Below are 23,089 nucleotides of genomic sequence, written 5' to 3'. Positions count from 1 at the left end.
ACAGAGGTGCCTGCAGAGGTGCACATCAAAGTGACGGGCTGGTCTTCGGTGGCCACGGAGGGGCCAGTGACCGTGACGTCACGCACCTGAACTGTGAGGACAGAAACGTTGCAGACAAAGACAAAAAGGTTGCAGACAAAAAAGTTTCAGAAAAGAGGCTAACAAGCTTATTCCTGGGTATTCCCCCTTCCCCAGGATTTCAGTTAAGGGCAATCATGTGCTGGGTGGGTACAGATTTGCCAACCTCCCTTGAAGATCTCCTGACATTACAGCTGGTCTACAGACCACAGAGATCTTTTATCCTGCAGAGTGTGGCCTGTGTTGGAGAGTGGAATTTATGGCATTATGTCACATTGAGATCCCTCTCATAACCAAACTCTGCCCTCTCCAGGGTTCACCCCCCCCCCCAAATATATATATATGGCTGTGGCTCTCTGGTTTCTGGGGTTGAGGTCCTTCACATCACCCATCACCTACTTCTTTTTAATTGGCAATGCTGGGGCTTGAACATATGATCTTCTGCATGCACAGCATAGCACATGCGCTTCCCCAGGGCCACAGCCCCTCCTGCTAGCCAGCGTGGTTTAATTGTTGAGAGCAGGTGGGCTCTAATCTGGAGAACTGGGTTTGATTCCCTGCTCTTCCTCCAGGTTGCCCATGGTGCCACTGTGCCTCTCTGGGGACTTTCCCAAGAAGTTGGATGTTGGATTTGACAGCCCTGCATGCAGCAGGTACGGGATTCTGGGATTGCTCAGCCCATTCTAAGAGTGACAGTTGGAGGATGTGGAAGGATGTTGTTCAGTTTTATGTTAACAAAAGCTATGTGAAAGGCTCTGACTGAAAGTTTAATACTGTAAACTATGCTTCTTATTGGTAACCAAATTGTAACCAAATGATGAACTGTAAATGTGTATGTGTGTGTGTGTGTACACACACACACACATATATATATATATACACACACACATATACACATATACACACACACATACATACACACACACACACACACTTCTCTTAGCAGAGGCATACAACCTATAGGGCAGTGATGGCGAACCTTTTCAAGGCTGAGTGCCCAAATTGCAACCCAAAACCTCCCTGTGTCTAGAACTGGGGCAAAACCCCCTGGAACATAAAGCTTGGCTTAGAGCCTTCAGATTTTGGCTCTGCCTTCACTACCTGCCATCCGAACGCTCCCTTGTCTCATTGACACTACAGGACACGCAGGCTAACCCCTGGTTTTCTCTAATAGAGAGAAATATTATTTCCATCAGCCTGCCTATTGAATCACTCTACCTAATGTCCTATTCAGAAGCGTACAATAGGCTCAGAGATCGGCTTTTAGATCTAGAATTTGCAAATTTACATCTAGCAGCCAAACGAACCTGCTCTCCAACACAACTCTTGATTCCATTTGAGCAGAGACGTATGGCCTTCTACCTCCATACTTTAACGAACCCACGCGCAAGGAGAGCCCTTACCATTGCGCGATTTACCGTTATGCCCTCTGCCCTATTAAAGGGTAGGTTCAGCAATTTAGAAAAATCTGCAACGCTATGCAGTTGCAAACTCAATGTGGTTGAAACCAAGAGTTGGTCTTGCACTGCACCAGATTTGATAACATCAGATCTAAATGGCTACCAGACTTACATAGAATATTCAGCCGGTGAGGCTCACTGAAAGCGGAAGAGATATGGCTACCAGTCTTGATCTGCCTTGATCTCAGATTGCAAATGCCTTAGCAGACCAGGTGCTCAAGAGCAGCAGCAGCAGAAGGCCATTGCTTTCACATCCTGCAGGTGAGCTCCCAAAGGCACCTGGTGGGCCACTGCGAGTAGCAGAGTGCTGGACTAGATGGACTCTGGTCTGATCCAGCAGGCCAGTTCTTATGTTCTTATGTTCTAAATACACCAACTTACATTTTTTCTTCCAATCTGGGCTGCCTGATCTGACTAGGTTATCTCTATTGTTAAACAGCCCAGACCCCTGGTCTTTGTGAAGAGGTCGCCAATTTCATTGTGGAGATAGTTGAGAGTTCTCAGAAGAATGTACTTGTTGTGCTCCCCGTGGGGCCTTTTTATTTATCATGTATTCATGCATTTGCTCCTGATTTATGTATTTGTTTCTGACTATGCCAATAAAGGCTTATGTGTAGAACCCAAAACCCAGTTATTTATTGCAAAGTGCCAACACGGCAATTTAACCTGAATGCTGAGGTTTTAGTTTAGAAAAAACAGTTGGTTCTGAGGCGTGCCTTACTCAGGAGTAAGCTTGGTGGAAGTGGGTGGCTTTGCTTTGAAGCAACCGTGCAACTTTTCCAATGGGTGAATCACGACCCTAGGGGGGTTTACTCAGAAGCAAGCCCCATTGCCAGCAACCGAGCTTACTCCCAGGTAAAGGATCGTGCTTTAGTTCTTCCTATGAAAATCAGTGGGGTTTAACAGCGCTTAACAGGGTTACCTACACTGCTTCCCCAAAACTAGGTCTTAGGTTTAATGCTAATGATTGAGCCCAGCAGCCCAGGCCAGCCTAGATGGGGGGGGGGAGCACTCTGTTTGCGCGTGCCCACAGAGAGGGCTCTGAGTGCCACCTCTGGCACCCGTGCCATAGGTTCGCCACCACTGATCTAGGGACTTTCCCATATAGGGACTTTCCTATAGCACCACTGCTATAGGGACATGGGGTCAACCATGACTCGGGGCACATGCCTTTTGGTTAGGTGAGGGGGGGGGTCAGATGCCCTCATATAATGAAATGGCATGCACCCAAGCTGCATACCGCCGAGCCCCCCCCCCCCCCGGCCTCCCTGTAGGCTGTCTTCTGCTGTTCCAAGGCCCTAGGGAGGGCAGGAAATGGCCTGCAGGGAGGCGGGGATTGGGGCTCGACAGGGGGTGGCCCCACCCTAGCTCCGCCCCTGGCCTCTGTGTAGGTTGACTTTTGCCCTACCCAGGCCCAAGAGGTGGCAGGAGATTGCCTGCAGGGAGACGGGCAGAGCTTGGCACCCTATGCCCACCGCTGAGCATGTGGACATGTGGGCACAGGGGCAGGGGAAATGCCTGGAAACGGTGTTGCCTCCGGGCACCAATATGCTCCCGTTTCTCAGTATAAGTAAAGCTCTTTGGTTTATGATTTCTGAGTTACCTTGGACTTTACCAACATAACTGGCCTTGATTTAAAGTGGTACACAAGCCACATTCTGCGCATTATTCTGCTTGCAGGATTATATATACCTGTTGACCTTCATCTGAGACCGTCAAAGTCTTGGCAGCAGAATGGAAAGAACAGACCACGCCGCCTACTGGCGGTTACTCACCCCCTTCCACCTCAATCTCCTGCGTCGTGTTCCTCTTCTGGAGAGTGAGAACGTTCATGGCTTGGCAAACATAATTCCCAGAATGCTTTAGGGTTACATTCTGAATGAGCAGCTCCGACTTTGTGCCGCACTGCAATCCATTGCAAAACCAGATATAATGTGCGTCGGGGAAAGTGTCGGCTTCACAGGTCAGTCTCAGGTCGGAATGCTCTCGGTAAAGCCTTTCAGGTGGGTGGATCACGGGTACTTCGGGCCCATCTAAAGAAATGCATAAGATATCATTGTGGAGACTGAAGCTGAGGATGAATAGGGGTGAAGGCAGAAGTCTCTGCTTTGGTTCTGAGATAAGGGCCCTGGTAATTGGGGAGAGGGTCTTCTCAGCCGTTGCCCCAAGACTCTGGAGCTCTCCTTCCAAAGAGGTTCATCCGTGTCCTTCTGTTACTGTCCTCTACCAGTAGGTGGAGAACAGTTTTGTTTCATTTGGCATTCTCTCAATTATCCTTCTTTCGAACCCATGGGTTTTTTTTAAAAAATGTTTTATACGAAGAAGAAGAAGAAGAAGAAGAAGAAGAAGAAGAAGAAGAAGAAGAAGAAGAAGAAGAGGAGGAGGAGGAGGAGGAGGAGGAGGAGGAGTAGTTTGGATTTAGATCCCCCCTTTCTCTCCTGCAGGAGACTCAAAGGGGCTGACAATCTCCTTGCCCTTCCTCCCTCACAACAAACACCCTGTGAGGTAGGTGGGGCCGAGAGAGCTCCGAGAAGCTGTTACTAGCCTAAAGTCACCCAGCTGGCGTGTGTGGGAGTGCACAGGCTAATGTGAATTCCCCAGACTCAAAGGGGCTTACAATCTCCTTGCCCTTCCCCCCTCACAACAAACACCCTGTGAGGTAGGTGGGGCTGAGAGAGCTCCGAGAAGCTGTGACTAGCCCAAGGTCACCCAGCTGGCGTGTGTGGGAGTGTACAGGCTAATCTGAATTCCCCAGATAAGCCTCCACAGCTCAGGCGGCAGAGCTGGGAATCAAACCCGGTTCCTCCAGATTAGATACACGAGCTCTTAACCTCCTACGCCACTGTTTTAATAACGTGTGTTTGGGAGGGGGGTTTGATTTTTATGTTTTTAACATGAGATTAGATCATGTGTTTTAAATCGTTATCAGCTTTGGTGGCCCTTGTCAGGCCAGGTAGGAGGGTTACAAAGGTCGTGAATAAATGGATAGTTTGGCTAGGGTGTCTCAGAGGTCATCTAGTCTAACCCCCTGCTGAGTGCGGGGAATATAAAGCGAAAGCCAAGAGTTGTCCAGGTTTGCTCTGAAGGCCTTTAGCAAAGGCAGAGTGTGGAGAAAATGGTCACGTTAGCAGCCATTCTCACACTGTGGCCGATTAGCTTGTTAGCTGAAGGTCACAGAGGCCCACAGCGGCACAGTGTTGATGTAACCGCCAGGCCTTTGAAGCCATCTCCACCTGGTCACAGTGATGAGATAATTGTGCCAGTTACTGTTAGTTGGTGAAATGGTGTGATTGGTTTATACATGTCACGTGACCCTAAGTTTCCCCTATGATCATTGTCCAATATTCATACTAACAACTCTCTTCTCCCCCTGCTTCTGGATACCACGATGTCGTATGCTAGCTTCCTTGCACCTTAGGTAATTTTCTCTGTTGCTTGCTTCTATATACGCTATTACCATGGTTTATTTTAATGTCATTATTATTATTATTATTATTATTATTATTATTATTATTATTATTATAAGATTTTGGATTTATATTCCCCCTTTCTCTCCTGCAGGAGACCCAAAGGGGCTTACAATCTCCTTGCCCTTCCCCCCTCACAACAAACACCCTGTGAGGTAGGTGGGGCTGAGAGAGTTCCGAAGAGCTGTGACTTGCCCAAGGTCACCCAGCTGGCGTCTGTGGGAGTGCACAGGCTAATCTGAATTCCCCAGATAAGCCTCCACTGCTCAGGCGGCAGAGCTGGGAATCAAACCCGGTTCCTCCAGATTAGATACACGAGCTCTTAACCTCCTATGCCACTACTGCTCCTTTAGCTATTAGCTCTTACTTTGATGCTGGTTGCTTTATTTCAGCTGACCCCATGTTCTTATTGCAGTGGCCATTTTGCTTGTAAGAATCTGAAAAGCTTTACAATAAACCAAAATATTTTTTTTTATACTGAAGTTTGGCTGTGTGTCTTTGTAATACCAAATCTAGAATCCACAAAGTGGCAGTGAGTTCCACTTACTCCACACAGAGGTTGGGCAGCAGACCCACAGAACGCTGGTTCTCTCCCCCTGCCAGTTCCCGTCAGCAGAAGGCAATGGAGCCTCCAGTGACTATGGCAGTCTTGCTGCAAAAGTCATTAAGACAAGGCTGGTACTGCACCTAGAATCCAACTGGACATGTTTGGGAGAGTGAGACTGAGACACACACCCAAGAATGACCATCTATCCTCTCCTGGGAGTATAAAATGGGGCAAGCCCATCCAAGTCTCCTTGAGATGTCATAAGAACATAAGAACATAAGAACAAGCCAGCTGGATCAGACCAGAGTCCATCTAGTCCAGCTCTCTGCTACTTGCAGTGACCCACCAGGTGCCTTTGGGAGCTCACGTGCAGGATGTGAAAGCAATGGCCTTCTGCGGCTGTTGCTCCCGAGCACCTCGACTGTTAAGGCATTTGCAATCTCAGATCAAAGAGGATCAAGATTGGTAGCCATAGATCGACTTCTCCTCCATAAATCTGTCCAAGCCCCTTTTAAAGCTAGGAAGGGGGGGGGACCGAGAGTGTGATATTCAGCAGGGGGAGCAAATGCACCCCAAACCACAGCTGTCCCCAACCTTTTTGACCCTGTGGGCACCTTGAGATTGCAAGTGTGTGGTGGGTACAGGGGCGTTTCTGCCTGGGGACATAGGGAGTCAAATGTCCCCGGATGCCCCCATTTGGTCACGTGGGGTGTGTGCAAAAATGCACGTTCGTTTGTGGGGTGGTGTTTTTTTTGTATTTTAGTGTTTTTTTCCATTTCTGGCCTGCAGGGGACACAGTTTTTAAGGCTAGCAGCACCAATAATTCAGAGATTTTTCAGGAGACTCACCTGATGATACCACCCCCGATTGGTGAGGTTTGGTTCAGGGGGTCCAAAGTTATGGACTCCCAAAGGGGGTGCCCCTATCCCCCATTGTTTCCAATGGGAGCTAATAGGAGATGGGGGCTACACCTTTGAGGGTCCATAACGTTGGACTCCCTGAACTAAACTTCACCAAACCTGGGTGGTATCATCAGGAAAGTCTCCCAAAGAGACTCCTAAGCATGGGGATGGGGGTGCCCAGAGAAGGACTTGTCTCCGGGCACCATTCCCCACCCCACCCCCCCGATACGCTTCTGACTGGCTGTGAGGAAAGGCAGGGTTTCGAGGGCACGGGGCTCCCCCAGTGTCTGAATCACAGCAAACAGCAAGAAGGACTTCAGGGGGTGGGTGGGGGACTCCATGGCACCTGTCCGGAACTCAAGGCCAAAGGGAAGGTGTTCTGCGTCACTGGCATTTCAATTTGGTGGCTTTATGGTTATATTTCCTGGCTTTATGGTTATATTTTTATGGTCATTATTTACGTCCTTATTGTTTTATGTTGCTTCAATATCGATGGTGAGTTGGCCTGGGGGATTCCGCATGCCTCCCTATACAGAGGTGAAAGTAAGGTCACTCTTTTTCCTGGCAAGGATGTTCGGTGTAATGGTTAGACCGTGAGACCTGGTGCCGAACCATCCAGTTGAGCTGGGGGACCTTGGGGCCGGTCATTCTTTGTTAGCTGAATCCACCTCACAGGGGTGTTGTGTAGATAAAATGAAAATGGGGAAAGTTCAAATCACAGCCTTAGCCCCTTAGAGGCATGGTGGTATAAAAATTAACTCAAAATGATATTTATACATATTGTCAACCGTTTTTGTGCTCCAACTCCGGAGTCCCCAATGGGGCACCTGTGGGCGCCATGACATCCACTGAGTGATTTTAGAAAGTGGGTAGAGTTAGTCGATCTTCTGACTGGCCATTGGAGATCTTTCAGATACTGCCAGGTGAGTGCTACTTTGTTAGCTTCACTTATATGCGCTTGTACATGCGTAGCAAAATCTTTTTTTTACAATATGTTCATTTTGAAAAGCACCCAGTTAAGCAGGACTTCTGCTTGAACCGCAAAGTTATAAATAACCCTGAGTTATAATCAGAGGCCCTTTCCCCACTTTCCTTAAGCCCCGCGCTACTCTCCTCAAGTAGCGCGGGGTCCAGCTCCCTTCCCCACTTCAGGGGCGGCGAGAACGCAGCCGCCCCGACGCTGCCTCTCTCCCGCCCCCTCGACGCGCGGAATTCCTGGCGCCTTTTGAAATGGCGCCTTTTGACGACCGCGCACAGAGCACGGGGTCGTAGGGAAGCCAGGGCGCACGCCAGGAATTGCGCGCGCCGGGAATTGCCCGCAGCAAACCTCGGGCAAAGGTGAGTGGGGAAAGGGCCATTGTTATAAATAACCCTGACATTTTATGACTGTCTCCGCCTCTTGCGGCAGCCATTTTGTGATTGTGCACCACCCAGGTCAGATTTCCAAAGGTCCCTGTCAACTCAAAATGATTGGGCATCTGTGCTCAAAGAACTAGTCCCAGACTCCCTCCGTTTCTCCTTCTTATTGGGTTAAGAAAGCGGTTCTCAATCTGTGGGTCGCAACCCCTTTGGGGGTCAAACAACCCTTTCACAAGGGTCGCCTAAGAGACTCTCTGCATCAGTGTTCTCCATCTGTAACATGGATAATAGTTAGGGTTGGAGGGGGGGGGTCACCATGACATGAGGAACTGTATTAAAGGGTCGCGGCATTAGGAAGAGGGGGTTTTTTTGGATGTATATCCCCCCTTTCTCTCCTGTAGGAGACTCAAGGGGCTTACAATCGCCCTCACAACAAACTCCCTGTGAGGTAGGTGGGGCTGAGAGAGCTCCAAGAAGCTGTGACTAGCCCAAGGTCACCCAGCTGGCGTGTGTGGGAGTGTACAGGCTAATCTGAATTCCCCAGATAAGCCTCCACAGCTCAGGTGGCAGAGCTGGGAATCAAACCCGGTTCCTCCAGATTAGATACACAAGCTCTTAACCTCTTACGCCACTGCTGCTCTTGAAGGAAGGTTGAGAACCACTGGGTTAAGATCTGAAAGAATACCAGGCATCCCCATAAACCCCAGCCAAGAGACCCAAAGGAGACAGGTTGACTCACAGATCACATCGACGTATTTGACATCGCTTATTTCAGTGTTTGCAGAGTCGGACACTTCGCACTGGTATAGGCCTGCCTCGTCTCGGGTTATGTTCGGGATGGAGAGCGTCCGGTTATTCCCAGTCAGGTGAATACGAACACTTTTCCCAAGAGGGCGGCTGTTCTTGAACCAGCGAACTGTTGCAGATCCAGAGAGGTTCTCGCAAGTTAGAGTAACAGAATCATTGAACTCTACGCCGTAAGGGCAAGGGAAGGCAGAGACGGTGGGCTTGTCCAGCCTGTCTGCAGGTGGGAAAAAAGAAAACAAACTTACCGTCAGTGACCTATCCCCTTTGATAGATCTTCCACTCCCGTCCAAATCAGGCAAAGGGCAGTTCCATGTCAAAAATGCTGCCCTTTCTAGCCTCAGGAAACTGCTGAGTTGATATCTCTCCCTACTGAACTGACTTGCATTGTGCAATTTACCTTGAGTCTCACTTTATTTATCTTATTTATTTATTTGTTATATTTATATACCGCCCTCCCCGAAGGCTCAGGGCGGTTTCCATCAAAAATAAAAGTTTGAAACATCGTACATATAATTTATCTAAAATACATAAAATACTAAACTATAGATGGCTTCAGCTCTTCTATTCCCCTTTTGTGAACCCACGGGAGGCCAGATGTTTTTATGGCTATTGACATCATCCCGGCTGGCCAAACGCCTGGCGGAACAGGTCTGTTTTACAGGCCCTGCGGAAACTCTGTAAGTCCCGCAGGGCCCTGATCTCACCTGGAAGCCTGTTCCACCAGGTAGGGGCCAGAGCCGTAAAAGCCCTGGCCCTTGTAGAGGCCAGCCGGATCGTCTTGGGGCCGGGGATCACCAGTAGGTCCGCCTCCAACGAGCGGAGGGGCCTAGAAGGGCGGTTTAGGGAGAGATGGTCCCTTAGATAAGCAGGGCCAAGGCCGCGAATGGCTTTAAAGGTCAATACCAAAACTTTCAACATGACCCGGTACTCGATCGGCAGCCAGTGAGGAGTCTGGCTGCCGCATTCTGTACAAGTTTCAATTTCCGGATCATGGCCAAAGGTAAGCCCACTGAGGCCCCTTCCGCACATGCAGAAGAATGCACTTTCAATCCTCTTTCGATGCCCTTTGAAGCTGGATTTTACTGTGCGGAAGAGCACAATCCATTTTCAAACCATCGTGAAAGTTTGTTTGAATGTGCGTTATTCTGCATGTGCGGAAGGGGCCTCACAGTGAGACAGGCAGACTGAACACAACCCAAATCAGCAAAATAAAAATCTGCACAGTTTGGAGATGCTGCTCAACAGAAGAATGCAGCCGGGTGTTCCAATTTGGGAGAACTTTAATGGGGGGGGGGGGGATGTAAACCGCCAGTGCTCTATTCTTTGTACTTCCCCAGTCATCGCAATTAATCTGTTTAGAATTAATGAGACCAGCCAAGGCTGTCCCTTGTGCTTGGAGCTGGATTCGGTCGGCCCTTTCCAGAAGCCCCCTTGAGGCTGGGCAGAGGAGACTGCTCCGAATGGATTAAGGGGTTGAACGTATGAGACGTAAGAAGTAATGAATGAACCATACCTGAGACCTGTACTTGCGCATGCCCTGTTTCAGGACCACCCCTCACAGTCTTCCTCACTATATAGATTCCAGTGTCATTCAAGGTCAACCGGCTGATGGCCAGGGAACAGTTTGGGCCTGCAGACTCCCGTCCAGTGAAGGCTGGACCGTTCTGTTGCTCGGGAATTGATGGAATATACGTGAAGATCTCTTTTGATTCCACTTCCTCATCTCGATACCAGGTGCATGTAATAATCTCAGGCTTTCCTGCTGGAATCAGAGTGACGGTCTGTCCTCTTAATGGCCATTGTGGGTCCAACCTAACAGGGATGTGCTGGGCTTGGGTCAGCAGGAAGCAGGAACTCAAGATGACAGCTGGATGGAGGAGGAGAGGGGTGGGGGAGAGGGAAAGAACCCTTTATTAGGCAGTGACTACACAGCCCCCCAGACCTGGGATGCTAAGACGACCTGCATAGCAGCAGCTTTACTGATTCTGTTCAGGCAACCTGGGACTGGTAAGAGAAAAACAAGATCAGGAAACATTCAATTAAAGGAATTTGTGAGAATGCTTCAAGAGAGGAAGCTTGCAGATGGTAAGTCGTGTTGGCCAGCAATAGGACAACTAGATTTGTGTCCAGGGGAGACCAAGAAGATTCCAGGGGTGTAAGCCTTTGGGAGTAAAATCTCCCTTTAGGTATCTGATGAAGGGAACTTTGATTATCAAAAGCTTATACCCCCAAAATCTTTTTGGTCCCAAAGGGGCTACTGGCTTTGAATCTCCTTTTTTATTTTTTGGTGTTTTGCTTTCCCCCATGTTCTAAGTTTTAGTTCTGTTGGTGTTCAACTGAAAAATAGTATGATTTTGATCTGTTTTTTAAGGGCTATTTCAAAAGCCAAGGACTCCTCTGTCCCATTTGAAGAAGCAGAAATTTCCCAGAGCTTTCCTGGAGGCTTATGTGTCCACAAAATGAATAGCAAAAGCTCTCCTGGGCTAATGCACAATAATGAAGAGACAGAAGATCCCCTTGGCTTTCTAGTAGCACATTGGGGAGGGTTGATAACACACCATTCCCTTTTGACTGTACAGTGAAAACAGCCATTGCAGGATTAGAACTGCGACGCAATGTCACAGTAAAGTCCCAGATGAAAGAATCATTGTAATTTGCCTTCCAGCTGATAGATGAATGCAATAGCTGTGCTGAAAGATCCTTAGAGTTGAAGGGACTAAGTGTGTTGCAGCCCTCTGACATTAATGGCAAAGTGAATTGTCACCTCCGGACAATGCGCTTCAAGGGAAGGTTAGCTAACAGGACATCTTCACTTGGTAGCTCTCCACCATCTCCTGTTAAGTCTGGAGGGCAGACTCTAAATCTGTGGGGAAGTTTCAGAAATCTACACAAACCTTTCCTAGTCTTAACTGGATTATTGGTTAGTGGTGCTACAAACTATGGTCACCATTGGGCTATACACCCTATCCTTTAACATGAAACTACTTCGATAATAGAAGAAGAAGGAGGAGGAGGAGGAGGAGGAGGAGGAGGAGTTTGGATTTATATCCCCCCTTTCTCTCCTGTAGGAGACTCAAAGGGGCTTACAATCTCCTTGCTCTTCCCCCCTCGCAACAAACACCCTGTGAGGTGGGTGGGGCTGAGAGAGCTCCGAGAAGCTGTGACTAGCCCAAGGTCACCCAGTTGGCGTGTGTGGGAGTGCACAGGCTAATCTGAATCCCCTAGATAAGCCTCCACATCTCAAGTGGCAGAGCTGGGAATCAAACCTGGTTCCTCCAGATCAGAGTGCACCTGCTCTTAGCCACTGCTCTTAGCCACTCTGCCACTGCTGCTCCTTAATAAGGTAACCGGTGTGTTTAATGGCTAAAAAAAGCACTAGACTCTAGTCTGCAGAACCAGATTCGATTCCCCGCTCCTCCCCATGAACAGGGGACTCTAATCTCAGTGCCAGAATTAGATGAAGAGAGGCCCAAGGCTATTCAACTTGGGAGACCCCTCCCAATCCCCCCCCCCCCACCTTCACTAGAGGATGACAGAAGAGTGTTTGAAACAAAAGGAAGCATTATTCTGAAATGGAGTGCACGGAAAATTACTGAAGGGTTGTTTAGAGACTACAGTGTATTACGATAGCATATGTAAGAAAGGTGTAATGACCGTGTCAAAAATATTATACATCTTGTCTTGAGGCCCCCTAGATTTTGTGGCCCTAGACTTCAGTCTCCCAAGTCTACAGGTAAATCCAGCACTGTCTAATCCAGAGAACTCGGTTTGATTTCCCACTCCTGCACATGGATAGTGGACTCTAATCTGGTGAACTGGGCTTGTTTCCCCATTCCTACACATGAAGCCTTCTGGGTGACCTTGGCCCAGTCACAGTTCTCTCAGAACTCTATCAGCCCACCTGGAGGCAAGCAACGGCACGCCACCTCTGAACATCTCCTCCCTTGAAAACCCTACAGGTATCGCTTCTTAGCCTTTTGGCTAAGAACAAGCGTAGATGTGACTTAATGATAATAACATCAGTAATAAAGTGAGATGGTTACATGCAATCCCTTCCCATAGCATGGCCGAGACTTCTTACCTGTTAAGAGTAGTGCTGGCCAAGAGCCTTTCCATCTGAAGTCTGTCCGGCTCATCAGCATCATGGGGGTCCCTTCGTCAGGTACGTCAGTCGGAAATCCAAATTATCTCTCCGTAGCTAGCGCTTCCACTTTCTGTGCTACCGCAGATGCTGTGAGTACTGGGAAAAACAAACCAGGAACTTGGCAACTCAAACGCTCCCACCTACTCTCAGGATTAAGTTACTCCCCGGGGTTGAGTTTTATTTCCTCAAAGTTTAACAGTTCCTCATTTGCCCTGAGATCTTGTGTTATTCCAACAGAGGTGAGCTCTGGGTTGAACAGTGTAGAACAAATGAAGAGTTTGAGAAAGATTATCTTCCAAGCCGGCCACTCCCCTGTCATATGAAATGGCAGCAGAGGTATTTATACAGTTGCAGCCGTGGATTAATAAATACCGATCAGTTTGTACCGATCTTATCTGTTTAAGGGGGAGGGGGAAAGAGAATCCAACACATGCGTCCTTGGCTAGATTCCCTGTCCAGCAGATGCCCAGTTTCTCTGCCTGTGCAACCCAACCTAAAATTTTGACCTCCCTCCGTTTATTGCCTCTTACTGTTCTGAGTTGGGCCGGGAAGGTGGTTATTTCCACTTCACTTCCTGATGTTGATGGCAAATTACAGCTGCCAGGTATCAGTCAAAGTTAAGATGGCCCACTTGCATGGCCAGCACCAAACGCTTTGTTAAGTTGGGGAAGGGAGTCTCTCCATTCCTTGTGGATACACCTCCCATCCCAAAGTACAGCAGGCTGGCAGCAACGAACTTCATTTGAAGAAGAGGAGGAGGAGGAGTTTGCCTTTATACCTTGCTTTTCTTGAACGTAAGGAGTCTCAAAACAGATGCCTCGTGAGGTAGGGAGCAGCAGTGGCGTAGGAGGCTAAGAGCTCGTGTATCTAATCTGGAGGAACCGGGTTTGATTCCCCGCTCTGCCGCCTGAGCTGTGGAGGCTTATCTGGGGAAGTCAGATTAGCCTGTACACTCCCACACATGCCAGCTGGGGTGACCTTGGGCTAGTCACAGCTTCTCGGAGCTCTCTCAGCCCCACCTACCTCACAGGGTGTTTGTTGTGAGGGGGGAAGGGCAAGGAGATCGTAGGCCCCTTTGAGTCTCTTGCAGGAGAGAAAGCGGGGATATAAATCCAAACTCTTCTTCTTCTTCTTCTAGGTGGGACTGACTGAGGGAGCTCGGAGAGAACTGTGACTAGCCCAAGGTCACCCTGCAGGCTTCATGTGTAGGAACAGGGAAACAAACCCAGTTCACCAGATTCCAGTCCACTGCTCCCCTGTTGCCACAGACTCCCCCTCGCTGGATCACAGTACCCCTCAGCCATAGCCACCCATTCACCCCAGCTGGTGATTTTCCAGGTAAACATGAGCTTACTGTTTCCAGCTAGATTTTCACGTGGACCCTAAGCAGTGGCATAGCACCCATGGGGTAGGGGTGGGGCATGACACCCTGGGTACGCCCAGGGGTGAGGACATTCTGAGGGTGTTCTGGGGTGGGGCTGGGGCCCCATGGCATGGGCGCAGGGCGTGTGCGCTCCCCGGGCACAGTTTCCCGTTGCTCCACCCCTGGCCCTGAGAGGCTTTCGTGCCCCCCTGCTTCCCCACTGCCAGAGCAAATATAACTATTGATTGGTGGTGAGCTGGGCAGAGGACAATCTCTGCAATGCTTCAGTGTTATAACACTGACAAGAGCTCGATACAGTTCTCCTTTTCGCCATCAGTGTGTTTTGCTCCTCGACGAAAACTCAAGCGCTGTTCTAAAGTTCTTTGGAAAAAATGTTTTATTTGTTCAAAACCACACGCCATCCTTCCACAAAAGTACATTCACAGGGTTTACAGTGCACATGCCCTACAAAGGTAATATAATTTGAAAAGAATATAAAGCAATCTAAAACACGCTAGCAAGAACAATAGCATTAAACTGCAGCAATAAAAAACAACAACTCTGTATCCTTTAAAAGACAACCGATATAATGCCAGGAGGGAACAATGAAAACAAAGAACTTTAATTGTACGCCCAACATTCGTACGTCCCCTCATGTTCCCATTCTGTGACATTAATAACCAGGTGACTCCCATACTGATCCATGGTGGTGTTATTGAAAAACCAGCTGTATTGGGTGGTGGGGACTGAATCAGCGCTGCAGTGTAGAGGGGAACCAAAGAGTTGGATTATGTCTCCAGAGGGGCTTATTTCAACCGGAAAAACATCTGCAAAACATCTGCAAAAAACCCAAAAAACAACAGGAGACTAAAAAGAGCAATCAGACCACAAGACAGGGGAAAAGGCAGTCAATCCAAGATCTGGTTCTTGGCTAAATAATCTTTCCATAGGACAAAAAATTCCTAACATTTTATTGCACGCTGGCATCTTTGGTCAGCAGGAGAAAGGTCCAGTAGTTATATTTTGATAGTCAGGCAGTGGTTGATTCTGCGCAGCATAATAATTAAGGGGTGCATCCATTATTTTGTAATTCAAGTTTGTTTTTTCCCCTTTGCATGGATGCCCGTTTTCCATGAGGGAATCGGGTTAGGGTTAGGGGTTACGGTTTTGAAATTTCCACAGCCAGGTCTATAGAAATGACTGTGACTGGAATTAGGGGGGGGGGGGGGGGTTTATTTTCTTAGCACACTTGAATAGCCTGGTGTCGGTACAGAAGGAGGGAAACTTTCCTGAAAATTATTATTTCTCGGCAATCTGATTTACCTGAGAACTATTGCATCCTCCTTCCTCAGAAATATATGCATTCGATGTACCCCAGCAGCAGCAGAAAGTATTTCTTATTATTAATTATTATTATTAATTATTTATTGAAGGATGCTGCTGCTATAGTTTTAAGGTTTTATATTTTTAACTGGGGTTATTCAATTTGTTTTATTATGTCTGTTGTTGTTTTGTTGTACACCCCCCTGAGCCCTTCGGGGGTAGGGCGGTCAATCGAATAGATAGATAGATAGATAGATAGATAGATAGATAGATAGATAGATAGATAGATAGATAGATAGATAGATAGATAGATAGATAGATAGATAGATAGATAGATAGATAGATAGATAGATAGATAGATAGATAGATAGATAGATAGATAGATAGATAGATAGATAGATAGATAAAGTGGCAGAAAAGGCGATATTGCTGCAGATGTGATGAACCACATTTCAGTGCCCCTCTATTTTTAAACAATCATCTCTGTATATTGAAAATTCAGTCTAGCCCATTATATGGGTCCTTGCCTTGATTCAGCTGACCTGGCCACTGGATCCATGCCAGTAACATCAGGAATAGACTGCTATACAGTGCTGTACATGGTCTTCCTTCAAAATAAGCTTGGAAACTGGTCCAGTTTCAGAATGGTCCAGAATGCTGCAGCTCGGCTATGAAAGGGAGGTCGATTGGAATTGGATAGCCCAAGCTAGTCTGACTCATCAGTTATCTTGTTGGTGCCAGGATTCAAAATTCTGTAGCCATTAGCTTTAGATGAGTAGCCTACAAAAAATCCCCTTTGCGGCTCTCGGTGCTAGCTTGCTTCTTTTCTCTTTTGGAATATATGCATAGGTAGTGCACCCAAGACACATAAATGCATCATAGATGGCTTGTGGTCATGCCAGAGTTCATATGGTGTTGTGCCTGTAGCTTTAGCGTGCACGCTATTGTGCATGTATGTTGCTGTCATGATACATTCTCCCCAGAATTTCTGTGGGAGGTATGCATCAGTAAGCATGTGTCTTACCGTATTCAGAAGAGTTCTATTCAATCTCTGTGAGACTGGGTTGTACAGGACTGTAGACTGATGCATGATCCCCTGTTGTCTCAGGAACTGTTGTGTAGCAGTGGAAAGATATTCACCACCGTTGTCGCTGCACAAGATTTGAGGTTTCTGCTGAAACTTATTGCTTCTCATGGCTATGTAGTCATGCAGCCTTTCCAGCATTTCAGACCTTTCCTTTAGTACAAAAACAACTGCATGCTGCAGAAAGGTGAAAGACTAGGACAACCCTCTCTTTCCATGAGCAAACTCTAATTTGACGAGCATAGTCTTAGCTGTCGGCAAATCACATATAGTAGAAAGGCAGCTATTACTCACAGAATCAGCAATGATGGCTTGTGCCTTTGAGTCTCAATCATTCTAAGCCATAGGTGTCAAACTTGCGGCCCTCCAGATGTTATGGACTACAGTTCCCATCACTCCCTGTCAGCATCATGCTGGCAGGGAGTGATGGGAATTGTAGTCCCTGCGTCTGGAAAGACTCTTGAATTTGTTACATGTCGATCTAAGCCTTTCTGGTGAAGCCTTTTTTCCTCACAGGTGTGTGCTCCGCTTTGGCGGGGAAGTCTTCCTGTGTATCTTCCAGTAGTCCTTCTTCTTTGAAAGCAAAGCATAGTCATGTTTTTCATTCCAAAATTTACCTGGACCTGAAACAAGCAGGCGGAGCTTTCCACCTTGGTAAGAGGCCATTCTCACTGACTCAGCTGCTCAGCTGGAAATCAGCGATTCAGATTGCCCACAGCCGACCTCTCTGGATCTCTGGGAACAAACTTAACTCCATAGTTGCCAAGCCAAAACAAAAGTGCATGCAATTCAAAGCACTGGGGGCTCAAAGCCTCACAAGCACAAAAAGCAAAAAAAGAACGCAGGCTGAAGAACTGGGGACCATTACTTGTTGGTTATTTTGGTGGAATGGGCTTGCTTTGCCTATTCCACTCCCAAGCCTCTAACAGGAGTTGCCACCTTTTCATGGAGAGAGCTTGCTTTCTCCCTGAGTAAACTGCTGCCACCACCTGGCCATTTGAGGAACTGCCCCCTGAGGAGGGTCAGGAGCCGGCTCCTCAGCTTCCTTCCCGACCATGAGGCCTAGGCTCAGTTTCCCCTAGTTCCCCTCTCCTGGGTTCCACAGGGCAGATTGGAGGCCCCAGAGGAAAAGCTGTTTGCCAGCTGCTAGCCTTCCTCCCCCCTCCTATTTAGATAGCACATCCAAGACAATCGGGGCATTCGTGGTACAGAAAACTGTTCCCCACATCCAAGGTTTAAAAAGTATTTATTAAAAATGAAATGGTCACAAGTATGCGTTAGCACAGCACCAGATCGAGCAAGGGTTTCCAGAACAAATGAGATATAAGCGCAAATCCTCTATCCCTCTCTTTAAACATACCCTAGCAGTTGTTGAAAATTGGGTAGGCATTTAAAGCTTAGAAGGTTACAATCCTCAAAGAGTTCCCATTACCTGGAAGGCTGAGTGAGCTCCCTGGATGAGCACGTGGCTCAAAAATGGCTGCTCCCTTCACAGCCCCAGCAAGGGGTCTGCTCCCTTCAGTGACCCAGTAGAAAGAGAAAGAGGACGCACCTCTCTGCTCCCAGCACTTTTATCAGTTCCCTTGCCCCACAGCAGTGGCGTAGGAGATGAAGAGCTCGTGTATCTAATCTGGAAGAACCGGGTTTGATTCCCAGCTCTGCCGCCTGAGCTGTGGAGGCTTATCTGGGGAATTCAGATTAGTCTGTACACTCCCACACATGCCAGCTGGGTGACCTTGGGCTAGTCACAGCTTTTCGGAGCTCTCTCAGCCCCACCTACCTCACAGGGTGTTTGTTGTGAGGGGGGAAGGGCAAGGAGATTGTCAGCCCCTTTGAGTCTCCTGCAGGAGAGAAAGGGGGGATATAAATCCAAACTCCTCCTCCTCTTCCTCTTCCTCTTCTTCTTCTTCTGGGTCAAGGTAGCTCTTTCTGATGTCCCTCTGGCATTTGTGAAGTCCTCCAAATCTATGATACCTGATGGGAGAAGGGGAGGAGAAAAAAGAATAGGGGGAGGAGCCATTTCCTCACATCTATCTCTCTGGGAAGAGATGCCTTAGCATTACAAGCAGAGTGATGATGATGATGATGATGATGATGATGTCATCCATCCAGTCGTTCTCGACCCTTGGCAACCCGATATGCAAGCTCTTTCCACATTTTTCGATTAAGCACTGCTTCCTTCAGCTGGTTGATGTTCATGCCTGTATCAGCTTTTATGATATCTAGCCATCGTATTCTTTGGTGTCCACCGCTGACAAGTCCGAGCATCATAGATTTTTCTAGTGAATTTGATCACATCACATGACCAAAGTATGTAAGTCTGAGCCTGGATTATTTTCCCTTCTAGTGATGTGTCTGGTTTTATGCAGCTCAAGACTTCTACAATGTTACCCAGCTTAACAGTTATGAATATATTTTTATAGAGCCATGGGGAATTACTCGACTTAGCAATGTGAGAGGCAGGCTAGGTGGGGATCTTTTTAGACTATGTATACCAGAAACAGCTTGCAACGTATCCGCAGAGAATGCAAAAGAGACTAAATTGCAGTTTAAATATTTTTATATAAATTTTTGTTTGCAAGCAATCATACAGTGAGACGTTAAGGCACACACACACAGTTCCTAAGAATATAGATAGGGAGGAAAGATAGATTTTGGATGATAGAATAGGAGTTGGGGAAGCGGGGACCATACATTACCTAAATCTGAAGAGATTTCCAGGAGAAGGCAATGATCTCTATGCCAACATAGGGATCCAAGCGAAGGACGATTTATTGTGTCTCACACCAACTTAACCAAGGGAGGTTCAGGTTAGAAATGAGCAATGAGTTTAAGGTCTGTAGCTCTTTTATAGGGTGGATCGCTAGTTTGGCGGAAACAGAGACCCTTTGCATTAGGTTTTGTCTCTTGCATCTATGCTGGGTTGCAGGGCTGAGCTAATTAGCAGCTCTTATCTATTGTCTACTTCCCGGGACAATGGGGTTCAATTGGTCCTAGACTACATTAAAAGCACCTTGAATAGGTAGCCAGCAGAGTAAGTCTCTGGCTATTGTAATTTTGCTGAGACAGTGAGATTAAATCAGGGACGTGAACACTTAGGAGGTTTTAGGAACAGCTGACGGGGAGAAAGTTGCAGCATCTCAATTCAAGGGATAGTTTACATTTACAACTCTATTGACTGTAGCTCTGACTTGGGTGTGGACCTCAAGGAGCAAATGAGTAGCTTTATTTTCTACTGACTGTTTGCCATTCCTTAGGCTTGCTGTTAGCCCATTTTATCCTGCGCCACTCCATATATATCTGTTAGCCTTAACATAAATCAGAAATATATCTCATATAGTTACTGTATTCATAAATATCCCGGCTTGGATGCATGTTTTAAGATGTGGGGTGGAAGGGGAACGTAACAACAAGCAAAGGGCACACAGGCAAAGCACAGCAGAGTATCTTCCAAGCATGCGTGTGTGATTGGCATAAAGAAAAGTCTGAGTCATTCTTAGTTTCTAAACTAATAAAAGGAGTATTTATTAGTGAACTCCATTAAGGATAGAAAAGTGGAGAGACAGGTCCTCCATTCCAATCTATCTGGCTAGATGGGGATGGATGCACATGGCATCTCTCTGTAGGCATGGTTCAAGATGGAAAGGTCAGGGAAGAGGAGAGGAAGAAGCAGGCGGGCGGGCGGGCGGGCGGGAGGGAGGGAGGGAGGGAGGGAGGGAGGGAGGGAGGGAGGGAGGGAGGAAGGAAGGAAGGAAGGAAGGAAGGAAGGAAGGAAGGAAGGAAGGAAGGAAGGACCCTGAGAGTAGCAATCTACACGTCAACAGGATAGTTTCAGAATGATAGGAAAAAAGGTGTCAGTGTCTTGACCCTCTAACTCACTGGTGTGTTTTTTTTAAAAAACCCTCTTGTGTTTGAGGCAGGAAACAGTGTACAGTCCTCCACTTCCAACAGTTACCAAGAGAAGATCTTGATGCCGGAGGGTTTTGGGGTTTGATTGCGTGTATTCTGCGGCAGTCACTGGAACAATCCCTGATGGTTTGCAGCATCTGTCCTTGTGCTGTTATGCATTAGATTCTATTTAGTTTCTTCAGTCTGTGAAGTCCATTTTGGGGGGAAGAGAAAGAAGGAATTATAATGATAAATTAAACAGAGAACATATGTTCATTCTCCCATTTTGCAGGCCAGAATCCATCCTCCTTGCTGCTTCTGTATCTCTGGGGGAACTGTGGTTCTCTCCCCTTTTATCAATGTTGTAATATGTCAGGAATCCCAGGAATAGTTACCGGGATCCCAAGAATAGTCGCACTGCACAAAACCATACTAAAACCCTAGTACAGTGTTAGCAAACCTTTTCGAGACCGAGTGGCCAAATTGCAACCCAAAACCCACTTATTTAACACAAAGTGCCAACATGGCAATTTAAGTTTAGGAAAAACAGTTGGCTCCGAGGCTTGCGTTACTCAGGAGTAAGCTTGGTGGTAGTTGGTGGTTTTGCTTTGAAGCAACCGTGCAACTCTTCCAACTGGTGAATCATGACCCTAGGAGGGTTTACTCAGAAGCAAACCCCATTGCCAGCAACCGAGCTTACTCCCAGGTAAGGGATTGAGCTTTAGTTCTTTGCAAGAAAATCAGTGGGGTTTAACAGCGCTTAACAGGGTTACCTACACTGCTTCCCCAAAACTAGGTCTTAGGTTTAATGCTAATAATCGAGCCCAGCGGCCCAGGCCAGCCTAGATGTGTTGGGGGGGGGGCACTCTGTTTGCGCGTGCCCACAGAGAGGGCTCTGAGTGCCATCTCTGGCACCCGTGCCACAGGTTCACCACCACTGCCCTAGTAAAAGGAAGAGAGAGAACCATATGACTTGCCCAAACCACACACATGTAATAGTATCTTCTCTCCACATTGAATGGAATCTCCCACAATGCTTCTGGATTCATACCTTTCCTTCCCATCCCACCCCCCACACTCACTAAAGCCAAGACGCCATTTTTTTTGTCAGCGGTAGCAGGAGTAACTCTGTTGGTTCTACAGGAAGGGGTCCACGTGAGCAGTGAGCTAGTTAGGGATGGGAGCTGATCATGTGCAGCGTTTAGGACTAACCATGCTGGTACTGACTTCGGCCCAAATTGCCTAGCGTTACTTGATTGAGGTGTTCCGCCACTGCCCTACGTAAATAGCAAACACAAGGAGATGTAAACTGGGCACATTCTCTGTGTTTACATGGTGACCCCCAGTGAACACCTGGCTATTGTTTGGTTCAAGAGAGAATAGATTGCCAGTCTCCAATATGGCACCCAATGACACCTTTCCTGTAGCGTACCAAGCATTGTTTAGGAAATGGGCAGGGCTAGGTGAGGCTTTTGCCCAGCAAAGCTTCCGATTGGCCATTGGAAATTTGATTGGCTATGTCAGCGGTTGCCGCCACAGCACAAAGATCTTCACTGCATGGCTGAAGGTAGGCTGGAGCGGCCATTTTGTGGTCGGTTCTACCTCCGATGGCAGCCATTTTGGCAGGTGCTGTGCCCACCACACTGTGTCACAATTCCGAGGGGGCCCGCAGGCTCCCAAAAGTTGGGGACCCCTGGAAAAGAGTCTGAGAGACGGGTGGGAAGCCAGGCGCTGACACACTCCATCCCAGATCCACAGTAGAAGAACTCACACCTTTCTCCAGTTATTGTGTGAAATTGGCAGAGATTCAGCTCAATCTTTCCAAACTAACGGCCAGGCAATAACGCGCGCCTCAATTCTCCCTACTTACCTATCACCTCGATTTCAAAGGTGCTATTTCTCTTCTGTTGGGTGCTTCTGTTCTCAGCTTGGCAGGTATAATTCCCACCATTGTCTTTAGCAAGGTCCATAACAAGCACGCTGGGTTGGTCAGGGAGCAACTCCCTGTTGAGAAACCAGATGTAGCTTGCGGCCGGATTTGATTCAGCTCTGCAGGACAGGTGGAACTTGGAACGGTCCAGGTCAATAATATCATGGATAATAGGTGGATCGGGTCCGTCTACAGCAAATAAGCACAGGAAACCTTACAAAGCTGGCGTTCCAGCCCGAGGTGAATTGAAAGCCCTTCAAAGCTCACATCCATGCCCTCGGCCTTGCATGTTAATCTACCTCACAAGGTTCTTGTGTGGGTAGAATGGAGAGTTGATGGGCTGCCCTGAAATCCTTGAAAGAAGGGTAGGATTTAAAAATGTGACTGATCTCCCCGCATGTATTAAATTAGCTCATCAGGCACAAGGTTTCATGTGCTACATAGCAACATGCGAGGAGCTTTTTAATGTAATTGAGGATTTGAAAATGCAACTCCTACACACAGGTGCACACACCTGAATCCGGAAGTGGTTCAGTCCAGAATTATACAGTTTATCATATTATTCTGCAGAATATACAGGACCACAGTTCCATCAGCTTCCTCTCTTGCCTGGAGTGGCGTAGGAGGTTAAGAGCTTGTGTATCTAATCTGGAGGAACCGGGTTTGATTCCCAGCTCTGCCGCCTGAGCTGTGGAGGCTTATCTGGGGAATTCAGATTAGCCTGGGCACTCCCACAC

At 47.6% G+C, this 23,089-nt stretch overlaps 1 protein-coding gene across 1 annotated transcript in view; it reads right to left on the bottom strand.

Annotated features, from left to right (window-relative positions):
• Positions 1–23,089, bottom strand: part of LOC125435515 (hemicentin-2-like) — a 49,889-nt gene that overhangs the window by 16,758 nt on the left and 10,042 nt on the right. Inside the window, exons 7-12 of the mRNA XM_048501711.1 lie at positions 22,293–22,541; positions 13,151–13,159; positions 10,134–10,487; positions 8,553–8,834; positions 3,314–3,571; positions 3–91 (exon numbers count right to left, since the gene is read on the bottom strand). Of these exons, the coding sequence (XP_048357668.1) occupies positions 3–91; positions 3,314–3,571; positions 8,553–8,834; positions 10,134–10,487; positions 13,151–13,159; positions 22,293–22,541 (1,241 nt within the window). The remainder of the gene's footprint in view (positions 1–2; positions 92–3,313; positions 3,572–8,552; positions 8,835–10,133; positions 10,488–13,150; positions 13,160–22,292; positions 22,542–23,089) is intronic.

This window comes from Sphaerodactylus townsendi, linkage group LG06 (assembly GCF_021028975.2).
Source record: "Sphaerodactylus townsendi isolate TG3544 linkage group LG06, MPM_Stown_v2.3, whole genome shotgun sequence".
NCBI classification, from domain to species: Eukaryota; Metazoa; Chordata; class Lepidosauria; order Squamata; family Sphaerodactylidae; genus Sphaerodactylus; species Sphaerodactylus townsendi.
The sequence above is the reverse complement of the archived record's forward strand: the minus strand, read 5'-3'. Positions and strand labels throughout refer to the sequence as shown.